General features: G+C 49.6%; 6 protein-coding genes across 6 annotated transcripts; 3 read left to right on the top strand and 3 right to left on the bottom strand.

The window, feature by feature from the left end:
• Positions 1-403: 403 nt before the first annotated feature.
• On the top strand, positions 404-1,091 carry FPOAC1_000541 (uncharacterized protein; the record flags this gene model as incomplete). The annotated part of the gene is made up of 2 exons (XM_044845154.1): positions 404-596; positions 652-1,091. 2 exons carry the CDS (start codon positions 404-406, stop codon positions 1,089-1,091), a joined length of 633 nt encoding a protein of 210 aa, XP_044711070.1.
• A 1,821-nt stretch (positions 1,092-2,912) lies between these two features.
• FPOAC1_000540 (uncharacterized protein) lies at positions 2,913-3,494 on the bottom strand (the record flags this gene model as incomplete). The annotated part of the gene is made up of 1 exon (XM_044845153.1): positions 2,913-3,494. The coding sequence occupies one exon, from the start codon at positions 3,492-3,494 to the stop codon at positions 2,913-2,915; it is 582 nt and encodes a 193-aa protein (XP_044711069.1).
• A 1,151-nt stretch (positions 3,495-4,645) lies between these two features.
• On the top strand, positions 4,646-5,914 carry FPOAC1_000539 (uncharacterized protein; the record flags this gene model as incomplete). Its single annotated transcript, XM_044845152.1, has 3 exons — positions 4,646-4,870; positions 4,931-5,705; positions 5,754-5,914. The coding sequence occupies 3 exons, from the start codon at positions 4,646-4,648 to the stop codon at positions 5,912-5,914; spliced, it is 1,161 nt and encodes a 386-aa protein (XP_044711068.1).
• A 351-nt stretch (positions 5,915-6,265) lies between these two features.
• On the bottom strand, positions 6,266-8,178 carry FPOAC1_000538 (uncharacterized protein; the record flags this gene model as incomplete). The annotated part of the gene is made up of 4 exons (XM_044845151.1): positions 6,266-6,988; positions 7,044-7,860; positions 7,904-8,040; positions 8,119-8,178. 4 exons carry the CDS (start codon positions 8,176-8,178, stop codon positions 6,266-6,268), a joined length of 1,737 nt encoding a protein of 578 aa, XP_044711067.1.
• Positions 8,179-8,867: 689 nt separating this feature from the next.
• Positions 8,868-10,156, bottom strand: FPOAC1_000537 (uncharacterized protein; the record flags this gene model as incomplete). Its single annotated transcript, XM_044845150.1, has 2 exons — positions 8,868-9,839; positions 9,899-10,156. The coding sequence occupies 2 exons, from the start codon at positions 10,154-10,156 to the stop codon at positions 8,868-8,870; spliced, it is 1,230 nt and encodes a 409-aa protein (XP_044711066.1).
• Positions 10,157-10,960: 804 nt separating this feature from the next.
• On the top strand, positions 10,961-12,831 carry FPOAC1_000536 (uncharacterized protein; the record flags this gene model as incomplete). The annotated part of the gene is made up of 3 exons (XM_044845149.1): positions 10,961-10,983; positions 11,760-12,233; positions 12,285-12,831. 3 exons carry the CDS (start codon positions 10,961-10,963, stop codon positions 12,829-12,831), a joined length of 1,044 nt encoding a protein of 347 aa, XP_044711065.1.
• Positions 12,832-13,190: the final 359 nt, after the last annotated feature.

The raw sequence follows: 13,190 nt of genomic DNA, 5'->3' as shown, positions 1-13,190 counted from the left end.
CCATCCGCATCCGCATACAATCACACACTCGGTTTCCTTCTATGGAGTTGGAATATGACGTGGGCGTTGGCACTGGCAGGCACTGGCACTGGCAGCAGCCGTCGACATCACCAACATGGACCACTGGCACCTGCCGACACTGGCAGTCAACCGACAGTCTAAGCAGGTGCCAGTGATTCACTTGGAAACGTCTGCCTGGCCCTGGTCGGTGAATTGTTTATATCACATCAACTCGCGCTCTTCAAACCCCTCGCATACAACATCATCAACGCACGCACTATTGCTCATAGCTTCGCTACCATTCACGCTTTATCGAAACATTGCAAAGCAAAGCATCCACTAACTTGACTGATAGTAATACTCAGTCATTCTTTCAATCACAAACAACCTTCCAACCTTCAAAATGAAGTACACTATCGCTACCGTCGCTGCCTTCGCCACCATGGCCCTGGCCCAGCCCGCTTTCACCAACACCAAGTTCGACCTCACTGAGGGCAAGCCTTACACCATCACCTTCACTGGTTGTGATTCTGGCTGCACCATCGTTCTCCAGAACGGAGAGTCCACCGACCTCAAGGACTACAAGACCTTGACCAGTATGTCTTACACTAATATTGCCTTGTGCTCGAGTTTCATACTAATACGCCACAGGCTCCGCTAAGGGTGACTCTTTCACCTTTACTCCTTCTCAGCTCCCCACGGACACCTACAACTTCAAGATCACCGACTCTGCTGGTGAGGCCAACTACAGCGAGCAGTTCTCCTACGAGGGTTCTTACGACGCTCCCTCCGTCACCTCCGCTACCAAGACCGCTGCTGAGACCACCGCTGCTGCCGAGACCACCGAGAAGGCTACCACTCTCGTCACCAAGCCTGTCGAGGAGACCACCACTGCTAAGCCCATCATTCCCACTCACGTCCCCGTTCCCCCCAAGAACGCCACCACTCCTGTTGCTACCCCCACCAAGACCGGCGGTGCTGGTGAGACTGGCACTGGTGTTCCTGAGGTCCCTGTCAGCGGTGCTACCCGCATGACCTCTTCCCTGGCTCTCATTGCTGGTGCTGCCATGGCCATGGTTTACCTCAACTAAGTTATGGACATGATTTTTCTGCACGAATACGCGGGATGAGAAGAGCGGTTTGATGAGATTCAAGTTTTCGGTGTATAATTCTACTTTAATGATGGCCATTGTTTATTCGTTTCCGGTTACCCCATGAGGCGTCACGGCCGGCTGTATCCTATGATGAAGCCCGCGTTGGCTTATCATGGAGGAACGAGAGCCAGAGCCAGGTATTTAGAAATCAATTAGACTCAAAGTTGGTCTGCTTTTTTACAACTACTCTTTTCCTATGCTGTGACAAGATACCGATGTTGAATTTTGTGTGTGATTTTCATTTGCAAACGGTAGTTAACATTGACGTGCGGGATAGGCGTTGAAAACTTATTCCTATTGATGGGATTTGAGTTGTCTCCATTGTAGAAGCTTCTCACTCCCTTGAACCCAAGCGCCTGATGTCATGGGTTGATTTTTTACTGTGGAGAAGAAGCAGGTTTGTTAGTTATCCTTTCTATTCTCTGGCAGTTGATAACTCTGAATTGGAGTTCAAATTCTTTATGCTTATGCTCTCCACTTACTTATGCAGGTTCCCGGTCTGATCTGCCCTGCCAACCCATGCATCTACGGACCAATTGCTGTTTCAGAATCATCATCTCAACGGCTCCAACTACTGCAAACTGACCCCTTGGCCGGGCGGGTAATCCTGCAATCCTTCAAGCCTTGCGTATCTGGGTAGGGATCATTCCCTGCTATAACAAGTGTATGATATCAGTGGACATTTCTACATTCGGCATTGCAGACGAAAAGAATTGCCGCATTTTATGGTTCCGGATCTCGCCTGCTCCGTTAAACACCGAGATTTCCTTATATGATACCTCCCTCTTCGGGATATTCCACATGATCTTTTACCCGATCTTCATTACAGTTCTGTGGGTATCCTGGTAAGCGAGAAGTTGATCCATCACCGCCTTTGCTATCAGATATGTATGTCCATTAGTACACACAACACAAGACCTCGAGGTATTTGGCCGAAACTGGGGTGTCGCACGCCGGTAATTAAATTACATAGCGCTTCAGAATCTTGCAGACGCGTGTACTTGAGACACAGGATCCGCCCAAAACCCACGACGCATGCAGTGTCTTGAGGTTTAATTAATTGCTATGTACTACGACTCTGAACCCTGCACATGAGAGCAAACAGGTTTCGATTGTCAATGCTGATCACTTCCTTGCCCGTTTCATTAACGGGTTTGTGTTACATTTCATGGGCATCGACTCGCGTGGGGAAAGGGAGAATCAATGGGCAAGTTTTGCATTCTCTCTTCTCCTTGTCTTCCGGTATGACCGATCTCATCTGATCTGTACACAATATCAAAGCAAGCAAGCAAGTAAGTAAGTGATCTGATGCAAGGCCCCTTGCGCCAGCAAACATTCCTGTTTCTTTGTGTGGCTGTGGCGGTGTCTGCCACTGTCTCTGCCATGTCTTTGACCTCTTGACGAACGACTATCCCAATAACGCCCCGTTTTACTTTTGCTTTTTTCTCAAGACAAAGATAAAGTTACATAGCAAAAACAAAACAAAAAAGCACGAGTGGGGAAAGAAACATTTCTCCCGCCCAAGCGTTCATCCTCCTGCATAAGACCAGATGAAAGAGAGAGACGGAAAGACAACGGAAGAAATACTGTAGATGAAACGCGCGACGACCCGTTGAGTGACAAAAGACAAGATGAGATGAAGTGGAAACCAACGACATTCCTTGATCCTGTTTGTCTCAAGGTATGTACAGTCAGACTCCAGTGACAAAGGCAAGGGAGGACACAAAGATAAAACAAAAGTCTGGGAACACAAAATTATTACTGTCGCGGAGCAATCCGCTTCTTCTTGGCAACAAATGGACTCGTCGCAATGTCAGCCCACGCTCCGATGCCGCATAGCCCTTGATCATCTCGGACGACAAAGGCGTATCCGTAGTTGGACATAGAATCGACGCTGGTGGGGATATCAGAAGCACGGCCGGCCACGTGCGAGACGGGGCCGGGACTGGTCATGGACGAGTCTGATGGCCGGGGTTCCTGGACTTGGAGATCGGCTGCCGGAGCTGAGGCCGAGACGGATCCCGGAGTGGGACATCTTGTCTCGGAGGTGGAGACAACCGACGACGACCCGATTGTTGCTGCTGTCCAGCCCGTCACCGAGAAGAATTCGGCATCAGAACGGACAGTAGCATTCTCGAGTATCAAGGACTCATATGTGGGAGGACCATAGCTCTGCTGATGATGGACGTCATCATTCATGTCCACATCCGTATCATCAGGGGCGTCAGAGTCGACAACATACGAGCCATAAGGCGAAAAGTTAGGGTCATGTGTAAAGACAGACGAGGCAAGGGATATCGAGGACTCAGAGCTATTTTCGTGGTTATCGAAGACGTCCATGTTGAAACGACATCGGTGGTTGTTTCAGTTCAGGAACAATGAGTCGGGCGCACACCACGGTTTGTCGTTGATATACGTAGGGAGAATGCAGTGCAATGTTGCTCTGTGTACAAGCTCTGCGTGAAAGCAGTATCGAGGGCTGCTTATTCAATCCGAGAAGAGACATGAGCTTAACAGTGATACCGAGAAGTACAACAGTATGTGTGGAAGCAGTACGTGATACAGGAACAACGACAAGTTGTGATAATCTGGTCAAGCTGAGGTGCTGGACATGAACCCCCCCAACACTTGATTGCAGTGAAGAGAGACGGATCCGAGGAGGTGGGTGAGGCCAGGCCTTTTGAACTCGCAAATGAACCGTCGTCGCATCAGATCTAGCCTGTACGCAAACTCCCACGATTCGTCAATGACACCCAACAGAGCCACGATAGTTGATGCGCTGACGTCTCCCATTGCCTGGACTACGATGAGACAGTCTCAAACCGACAGCCCTATATAATCAATACGTGGAGAATCAGCCTTATCGTGAAAGTGCCACATACATACACACTATGAACTGTACTTGCACTTACACTGACGACTGTATGAGTCTTGATGTCGTTGTGTTTAACAAGTGGTGTCATCATCGCATGGCAGAACCTCCTCTAACCCATTTAGCATTAGACAAGAATCCACGATGACCTGTCAGAAGCTAATCGCCTCACTTTCCTTTGACGCCCAGTTTGATAGATGGAAGTCCATTTATGGGAAAAGGGAGAGGGCTATTGAGCAGCAGAAACGTTGGCCTCCAAACTTTAGGATATAAGAATAAACAGCCTAAGAAGTCCCCTAAGTAGCATAATCCGATACCTACCTACCCTCAGGACAACAAACACATTATACCTACCTCCTATAGTAGAAGCAGTTGGTGATAGAACCTGCCTTATACACACCAGCTACAATTCACATATTTCCCAACTTGAACTGCTATATGTCTTCATTCAGCTACAAATGGAAGGCACTGACCTCCTGTCGCTTCGGTCGAGTTATGAAGGAAACAACAAAGCACTTCAAAATGTATTTCTCATTCTGTCAGATTAAGTACTCTTCTCCAGATACCTAGTAGGTTAGTACTCAATGCTTAACTACTAGTCAACTTACACGCCGAAAACATGTGTAATCTGCAACTCATCCAAACCTTCGTACCCAGTCATACGAAAGTCAATCCAGACCAGCAGGTCGATTATATATTGCTGAATCCCTCTGATGTCCGGCCTACCAAGAGCTTCATCTGGGTCCATGGCCAGAAAAGGGACTTGACGGTGCTCAGGGATCTTATCACAGCCCCTGCCAACAACCCAACAGCACGGGTAGATGGTAGCAATTTTCGTCATTGTGTGCGTTTCCCGAATACGTGGAGTTTTTCTTTTGAACAGACGACGGGGAACATGGCACAGTGGAACGAAGTGTGCGATGCCGTGCGTGAGCTTGATGCCATTGTGGAAACAGAATCTCTGATGGTCGGCGGGAGAGAGAATGTTGTCATCATGGCAGTTAGGGAAGGCTGTGCCGTCAGTCTGATGTACCTGATGGAGACAGATGAACCTCTGGGTGCTTTCTGCGGCTACAAATTGTGTCTTCCTTTTCTGAGCGACATCTTGTTCATTGGACAATTTGGCGAGCATCCACAACATTCTATAGAGTCCTTCCTGATGCAGGACTCAATCCAAGGCCCGGAAGCTCAAGAATCAGACACGCCGATGACCGCAGAAGATTTAGATACCCCCATGATTGTTGGAGAACTGGATACACCCATGACCGTTGAAGAGCTGGATACGCCTACAACCGCTGAAGAACCGAACATATTCACGACCGTTGAAGAGTCTGATATACCCGTGACCGTCGAAGGGCTGGATACACCCACAGCGAACACGTCCGTGACCGTTGAAGAGTCTGATACACCTATAACCGTCGAAGGGCTGAATATGCCTATAGCCACTAAAGATCCAAACACATCCGTGACCGTTGAAGAGTCCAATACACCCATGACCGTCGAGGGGCCGGACACACCCACAGCTAAACCGTATACATCCACGACCGCCCCAAGTGCATCTAACAACCTATTTGACAGCGTTTCGGACGAAGTACCCGATCAGTCACCACAAGCCAAGCTTGACCGGATTGCGTCCTTCCTTCGCCGTTTGCACTGGAAACCAGAATGCATTCCAAATGGTAAAATGGGTATTAGCACGCCAGTATTGCTAACACATTCCGTCCCAGACACGAATGAACAAGACGTACACGAGTGTCTGAAAGATCTAGGTTTCGTAGTTCGTATCAACGGCAGGGTTGTTTCCGACCAGGAGTACTGGGTCGCGTTGAGAAACTCAGCCAGCTTTCTTTACAGAGGTGGCCCCCAACAGACTCGGGCCATGGGGTGATGTAGTGTCATAGGGGCATGGCGCTTTCCCTGCCTTGAAGGTAGCAGGCTTCCAGAAGCTTCATAAGTAATAATCAAAGCATAGTTCTTGTTGTACTCTCAAGCATAGGAGACGAAATTGAGGCCGGTTTATGCTACTTGGACCACACTTGGTAAACTAGTTATTGTTGTGTCCTAAAGTTTACGAGGTCAGCCTTTCTGATACCCACTAGGTAGCTGTATCGGTACTCTTGAACCGCTTGCGCACGCAACAGGAAATAATAGAATAAGAAAAACAAAACAGAACAAATGAATAAGAGGGCTGGTTTATCGATGCTTCCGTGTCCCCCTACGCCTTGAAAGTAAATAGTATTCAACTTGCACTTGCATCAATGCCAAACCGACCATTACGCTCCCTCCCTTCAGCCTCCATATTGGCTGCCATGCTCCCCTTCCGTCTCAACCCAGGAGCCTTGAACTTTCGCACCACTTGGTAAGACCTGTCGAGCTCGTTCTCGACGGCACATCTAATTCGCAGGGCAGCCACAGCAGGCCAAACGCTTCGTTCGCCCCTGAGAACCCAATAGTTGAGGGTTTCCCGAGTCGGGGTTTCCAACAATCGCACAAAGTCTCCAGCTGTCACTTCCGGTACAAGAACCATGGATGCGGCCGGGACTTGCTCATCGACTAAAAAGCGGCGAATACCTGTTGGCAGGAGGTTGAGCGTGTCCAGTTGGCTGAGGCGGTGTCTTATCTCCAGTCCGACCATACGGACCAGAAAAGCAGAGACTTGTGTGGTTTTGCTCCGCGACTCTACTAGGGATGGCCCATGCATATCGGACTGGATAAAGGGGATGAGGTATGGCCGGGCTTGGCTGACGATAAAGTGGTTGACGTTGAAAAGTTCAGCGATACGCCTTAGAGGTGAGTCTCGATCAGAGTATGATGTGTGCGTCCAGTGTCGAAAGTCGATAGTATTGGCGGGTGCCCAAGGTACGATGTTACCATGAGCGTCTTTGCAGAGCATCGTTGTCTTGCGGTGGCCATATAGCGAAGGCGACGAAGCATTCGACGCCACAGCAGCTGTCCAGATCAACTAGTACGAATCAGCATGTTTCATCAGCAACAGAGACATAGCATTAAAGACATACCACATTAGGGGCGGTGAGATAGTTGAGCAGCGTCGGCACACCTCCTTGGCCCTCTGTTGCAACCGTAATGTTCAACACCCTCTTGCTTCGATTATAGGCTTCCTCGAACGTGAGATCGCCGACGTTGGCTCTTACACACTCCTCCAACACAGTCACATCAAGGAAGTAGCCTTCCTTGGAGAAGCGTCTAATTCTCCGTAGTAAGGTTGCCCACCGTGACTGGAAAGCTCGAAATGTCGACAGTTCACCATTTTCACTTCCAACCTTTGGCGCAAAGGCTGAGAGGTCAATACCGTCACCACTCAAGACAGCTGGGAGCTCTTCTTCTGTGTGGATTGCGACCAAAGCTGCTATCAAGGCGCCTGTAGCTGTACCGGTGATGATGCGAGGAAGCAAACCGCGTAAAAAGAGAGCCTTCACAACGCCTAAATGACACATGCCAAATATGGCACCGCCTTGAAGGACGAGGGTGCTTCTACCGAAAGCCTGTCTTGTATCATGTATACAATCTAGCTTCATCTGTGTGGTCAGAGATGGCCCATGGCCATGGACAGCGGATGGCGTCGTAGGAAGGGCGCGAATATCCTCCACTGCTTCAGCAATTTGGGTTATGTACTCTTCTATAAGATACTTGGTACCAGCAAAGGATCGGTTGTAGAGTTTGGGTGCGGTGATGTTTCCCAGGTTCCGGACCAGACCGGATCTCAATAAATTGACGAGCTGCTGAAAGTTGGCATCTTCTCGAGCTGTCGCAAGGGAGTCCAGACGTTCGGCAATAAGTCTCCAGTCATAATATTTAGAAGCTGGGTTATTCCTCCTGTAGCCGTGTTAGTGAGAGTTTTCCCGATGATGAGAGCTACACGTGCCATAAGTCAAGACCGAGAAGGTTATCAAGATGTAGCGCGGCTTCTTCCCAGTCCTCAAAGACCTCTGCTGTCCTCAATAGGTCCAGCCATAGTTCAACAGGGCTTTTGCGCGTATACCAGGTTCGAAGCTTCTGTAAGGACATGGTTAGTTAGAAACGATGAACCTCGGGGCGCGTGGCATGCTTGGAAAGAAGAGATGGGTTAATTACCCTCTGCCAGAAGCTGGCCACATCCACGACGACACCCCATACGGTGACTACCACCCCCATTATCGCGTTACCGAGGGCCGATCACAAGCACAAGCACCATTTGCAAGAGATTGGATCAGGTCTGCGGTTGTGAACGCGAGGACGAGATTACGCGTGGCCGAATGTACTTTGTACTAGACGAGCAACATTGGCTATATATATATAAACGGCACTTAGGAGAGGAAGAATGAGTTTTATAGGCGTTTAGGAGAGATGAAAGATTGTTTATAGGTAGGATAAATATGTAAGGCAGGTTGGTGTTGTTGGGTTCCGTGGAGCTCCCCGCAGCTCGTTCAACGAAAGTACAGTACCTTGTTCACCTACGCTAAATCGGCATGTGATTGCCAATGAGATCACCAAGAGTCTCAGACAGCCACACTCACATGCGTATATGTAAGGGAGGTAAGTATGGGCTTCAAGCTGATAAATTGATAACGCAGGTTATTGTATTCGATCATCTAGTTGTAGAGCGCATGAGACCAATCACATATTGTGGTTCGTTTGAGTTATAGCTTTGCTCTCTGCCGATCTTCAAAAGTCTAAGTTTAATAAAAGCTACTATGCTAGGTAGACTACCATACTGGCGGTAGTTTCAAAAGTTGCATCGATAATTTCAAGGAATATCATATTATACAGCAATGCCTTTGTTTGCTTCTTCTGCAACCAATCTCTTGTTGTGTTTGCCAAAAACTCCATGAGGAACTTCCAGTCTAATCATCGTCATCGTCAATGACATTCCTCCGGCGAGATCTTCCTGCCGCCTGTTCAACGTCACTGCCATCATCGTCGCTGGGATCCCTTGTTCTCTGTCGCTTTTTGGAACGAGGCTTCTCATCCTCATCATCGTCGAGAAGCTCTTCCTCGTCATCATCATCTGCTGCGCTGTCGGCTTCCTCATCGTCACTATTAACGATGAAGCCATCGTCGAGTGAGTAACCTTCGTGTCGGCCCACAGCGTCCTCGAGATCCTCATCTGACTCCTCATCTCGACGTCTCCTGTTCTTGGCTGCGCCAGGCGCGCCACGCTTGCGCGAGCCTGCTGCACCCCGACGGCCTCCCTCAAGATCACCAATAGACAATCCTCCTCCGCGCCCAGACGATCTACCCATGCCACCAACCATCTTGGCCTCGGCGTTTTCGCGCTTTCTCTGAGCCTTGTTTCTCTCCTTCTCAGCCAACTCGGCCTGCTTTTTCTGGAGTTCGGGATCGCGAGTAGTCCTGATGATCATATCTGTCGCGTTCGCTGGCTTGCTGGCGACAGCCATTCTCTCAGCAAGACGGGACAGCGCATCGTCTCCGACGGCCTTGTTGGGTCGAACGTTGTATTGTTCTGTGATATGCCCAACCGTCATAAGAATGTTGCTGTGTAGTTCAGCAGCAGCGGCGTAGTAGTGGCCATCCTGGACCTCGTTGTAAGGCTTATCTGGTGGTGGTGCGAGCGCCTTTCTGTTAATTTCGTAGTGCTCTCCTCCGACAGAGATAGTCACTGATCCATCGCTCCAGTGGAAGACGTTTGTGTTACTTTTCAGCTCGCCGGTGCTGTGATCTCTTCGAACTCGGGCGACGTGCTTGGGGTGCTCAGCCTTGGCATTTTCAACATCGAATTCGCTTGGCTGGTATGTATCGGGGTTGTATTCTTCGGGCATTATTTTGATGAACTTAGGAACGCGAAGGACTCGCAACTGGGGAAGCAAAGTTAGCAAGCCGCATGGTGTGTTGCGCGAAGCAGAATTTCACATACCGCGCCGTCTTTGGGCTTGGGAACTCGATGCCGGTATGTCGTGACAGTTTGGACAGCACGCTCCTTAGTCTCTAATTGTGCTTGGTCTTCATCATCGTTGCGGTACCGCGCGTAGCTGTCCCCTTCTGGGTCCGAGGCGAGCTCATCGTCTTCATCGACTGACTCCTTGGTAGGTACAATATCGTCTTCGCCCTCGTCGCCGAAAAGGTCATCACCTCCATCGTCAATAGGCTCAATTAGGCCGTCCGAGTCAGACATGATGTAGTTTATGTGTTTTTGCGACTGATGGGTTGAACGGGTAGAGGAATTGGAAAATAAGAGTGATGGAAAAAGTAGTTGGTGTTTGCGCGCACAAAGCAATAGCTTGCAGTTCAGCTCAAGTCGCGACTAGAGTATTTGACCCGACTACCTACCTACCAAGTCAGTCTAGTCTAGCTGTTTCTGGGGCCTGAGGTTGGAGGGTCGCCAGCCACACTGAACAACAGAGCAGCCACAGTCGTCCACTCACGTCGCCACTGTCAACTCGTCTCTGTTGCAGGTTAGTGGAGAAGTTAGAGTGCAGTCAGGTAGTAGTCAATGTCAAAAGGTGGCAAAGATGCGTTTACATACAGGAGGTCTCTGAAACAGGCATGGCGCGCTTCAGGTGACATATAGAACCAGTAGCAGAGCAGTGAGAGCAACAGGGAGTGGAGGTTTCACTCTCCTCCGGGAGGAAGATGCGCTAGCGTGTGGCGCTCCATCTGCTACAGCATGGGAGTTACGGGGTACTTAGCCGCTAGACTACCCTCTAATCCTATCGACCGACACCGACACCTCAAAAACCCCCTTTCTCAATCACGCCTCGCCTGTTGCTGGTATTGAATTGAGGATTTGATATTGACCTGATCCTTAACAACAGGGCTCGACTCGACCTGACTCGACTAGACTCGACTCTTTGATCAGGAGGAACAAAACAAAGACACTCACTCGTTCAACCTCAACCTTGGGAAACCACAAACCCCAAAAGGAAATCCTTCTCTTTCGTCCTCTCATCCACGATTTCACCCCGCCTTTCTGTCAACCATGTCGAACCTTTTCTCTGGCATGTGAGTATCTTTTATTTCTTATATCTCGTTATTTTGCCTCATCTCGCTTGCGTTTGTCCCGTCTTGGATCTACATTGCTATTGTCAGTAGCTTTGTGCGGTTCGTCTCCTGTTGCTGTTATCATCTCGGGCATCTTTGAAGAGGTACAGAGAGCTCTTCACCAGCCACGATGCTTCTCTTTACCTCCTCCTATTGTATCAGTACAACATTGCAAACAAACACATTACCCTGGATACACTCAAGACCTAGACCCATGCCTTGCGCACTCTGTCGTAGGCCAACTACCGAAGGATATCCAAGCACCCACAGCCAAACTCTCACCATGTGGTCCCCTAGTACAGCATTCGAGACATGTCTTCCTAGGATCTTCATGAGCTGGCAGGTTCATCCCAAGCCCTGCAAGTGCCATCACGAACTACTTGCAAGGGAAGCCTTCGCATGGTCACGTCCTCCAAGAACGGGGTCTAATAGCATGAGCAACCTCTCCTTCATATACCCTCATCCCTACCTTTTCCATCGTTTACCTGTCTCCCTTGTCAGGGCGCCACGCATGGCGCTTTTCTGCAGCCATCATGAGCGGGACCTGGTAATGTTTCAACCAATTTCGCCTATCTAAGCATAGTGTGCTGTCACATTAGCTGTTTCTGACCTCTTTCTTGTTCCTTCATCATCTTTATCTTTACCCTCACCTTCACATTCGTCTTTGTATCTTCATCTTCACTCTGCTTCTCATCTTGCCTGCTTTATTTCATTCCCCAGTCACTGACAATCATCAGCAACGCTCGTTTCCGAGGCGGTTCCGGTAAGGCTAGCAGTGGTCCTCAGAAGAGCCCAACTGGTTCTACCGCCAGTCAGCCTCCTCCTCCAGAGCTGCCAACCCAAGGGAACCAGTCTGCAGCTAGCCTGGCTCCCAAGGTTCCTCCTCTGCCCAGCTCCCCTTCGTTCTCTCAGACTATTGGCATGGACGATTCCAGCGGCGCCATGGGCGGTGACGATCTTATCTCTTCCTATCACCTTCCTCGTCCTCTTCCTCTGTGGCTCAACGCCCAGTATGCCAAACACATTGTCAAGGGTAACTTTATGACATTGAGTGCACGCCCAAAAACCGTTGAACAAGGCGAGTGGATCGCTCATCAGGTTGTCGAGCACTACCGCAATCTCTGGAACTTTGTCCGCGTCCTGCACGAGAAGGAAGATGATGGCACATCCATCTGTAACTCGACCAGCTGCCCACGCATGTCAGCTGGAGCGTGAGTAGTTATTTTTTCTTTATGGCCCATGCATATACTTACTCTCACCAGCAACCACTCTTTCACCTGGCTCAACCGAAACAGGGAGCCTGTCGAGCTTCCTGCTCACGAGTACATGACTCTCATGCAGCGATGGATCTCTGGAAAGATTGACGACACTAACATCTTCCCAACTGACCCCTCTGGTGTCTCGTACTCCCACAACCCTTCCATCACCACTACACCCTTGTCACAGCTCTCGAGCCCCGGTGACCCCGAGTATATCGGCAAGCGATCGGGTTTCCCCGACAAGTTTGTCGACATCTGCCAGATGATTTTCCGACAAATGTTCCGAGTCTACGCTCACCTTTACTGGGCTCACTTCTCGGAACCCTTCTATCACCTCAACCTTGAGAAGCAGCTCAACAGTTGCTTCTCTCATTTCGTCCTGACTGCTACCGCCCTGGACATGCTCAAGCCCGCTGAGCTGGAGCCCATGCAGCCTCTGATTGACCTCTGGGCCGCTAACGGAACCTTCCCTCCCGAGTCCAAGGCATACGAGTATGCCAACATCCGAGCCGGAGAACGCCTCCTGCAGCTCTCCACAGCCCCTCAATAAGCGTGGGCGAATAAAAGCGTGGACAGGACGTGTAGCGTAGCACGAAGGGCGGAGAAGTATGGTGTAATCGAATGTGAATATATTCAGCTGTATACAACCTGGGAGGCATGTATTGGATCTGGACTCTGTGAGGATAGATCAGACAGAAGAGACAAGTGCCAAAGCATATCACTGTAGCAATAAGAGCTGCGGACTGGAGTTTTAGGGGCCTCGACTAGAGTGCTTCGTGGCGAGAGTTGATTGTAAAGAGGGTGATTAAAGACCCGGGGCACAAGAACGGAACTGGCGACTTTTTGTATCAAAGTGAGGCTTGTTTCTAGTCCCCAAACAAGAACATATTTCAAAAAATTAAAACACTA

The sequence above is a fragment of the Fusarium poae genome, chromosome 1, assembly GCF_019609905.1.
Source record: "Fusarium poae strain DAOMC 252244 chromosome 1, whole genome shotgun sequence".
NCBI classification, from domain to species: domain Eukaryota; kingdom Fungi; phylum Ascomycota; class Sordariomycetes; order Hypocreales; family Nectriaceae; genus Fusarium; species Fusarium poae.
Note: the sequence above shows the minus strand (reverse complement) of the source record. Positions and strands in the feature narration are given on the sequence as shown.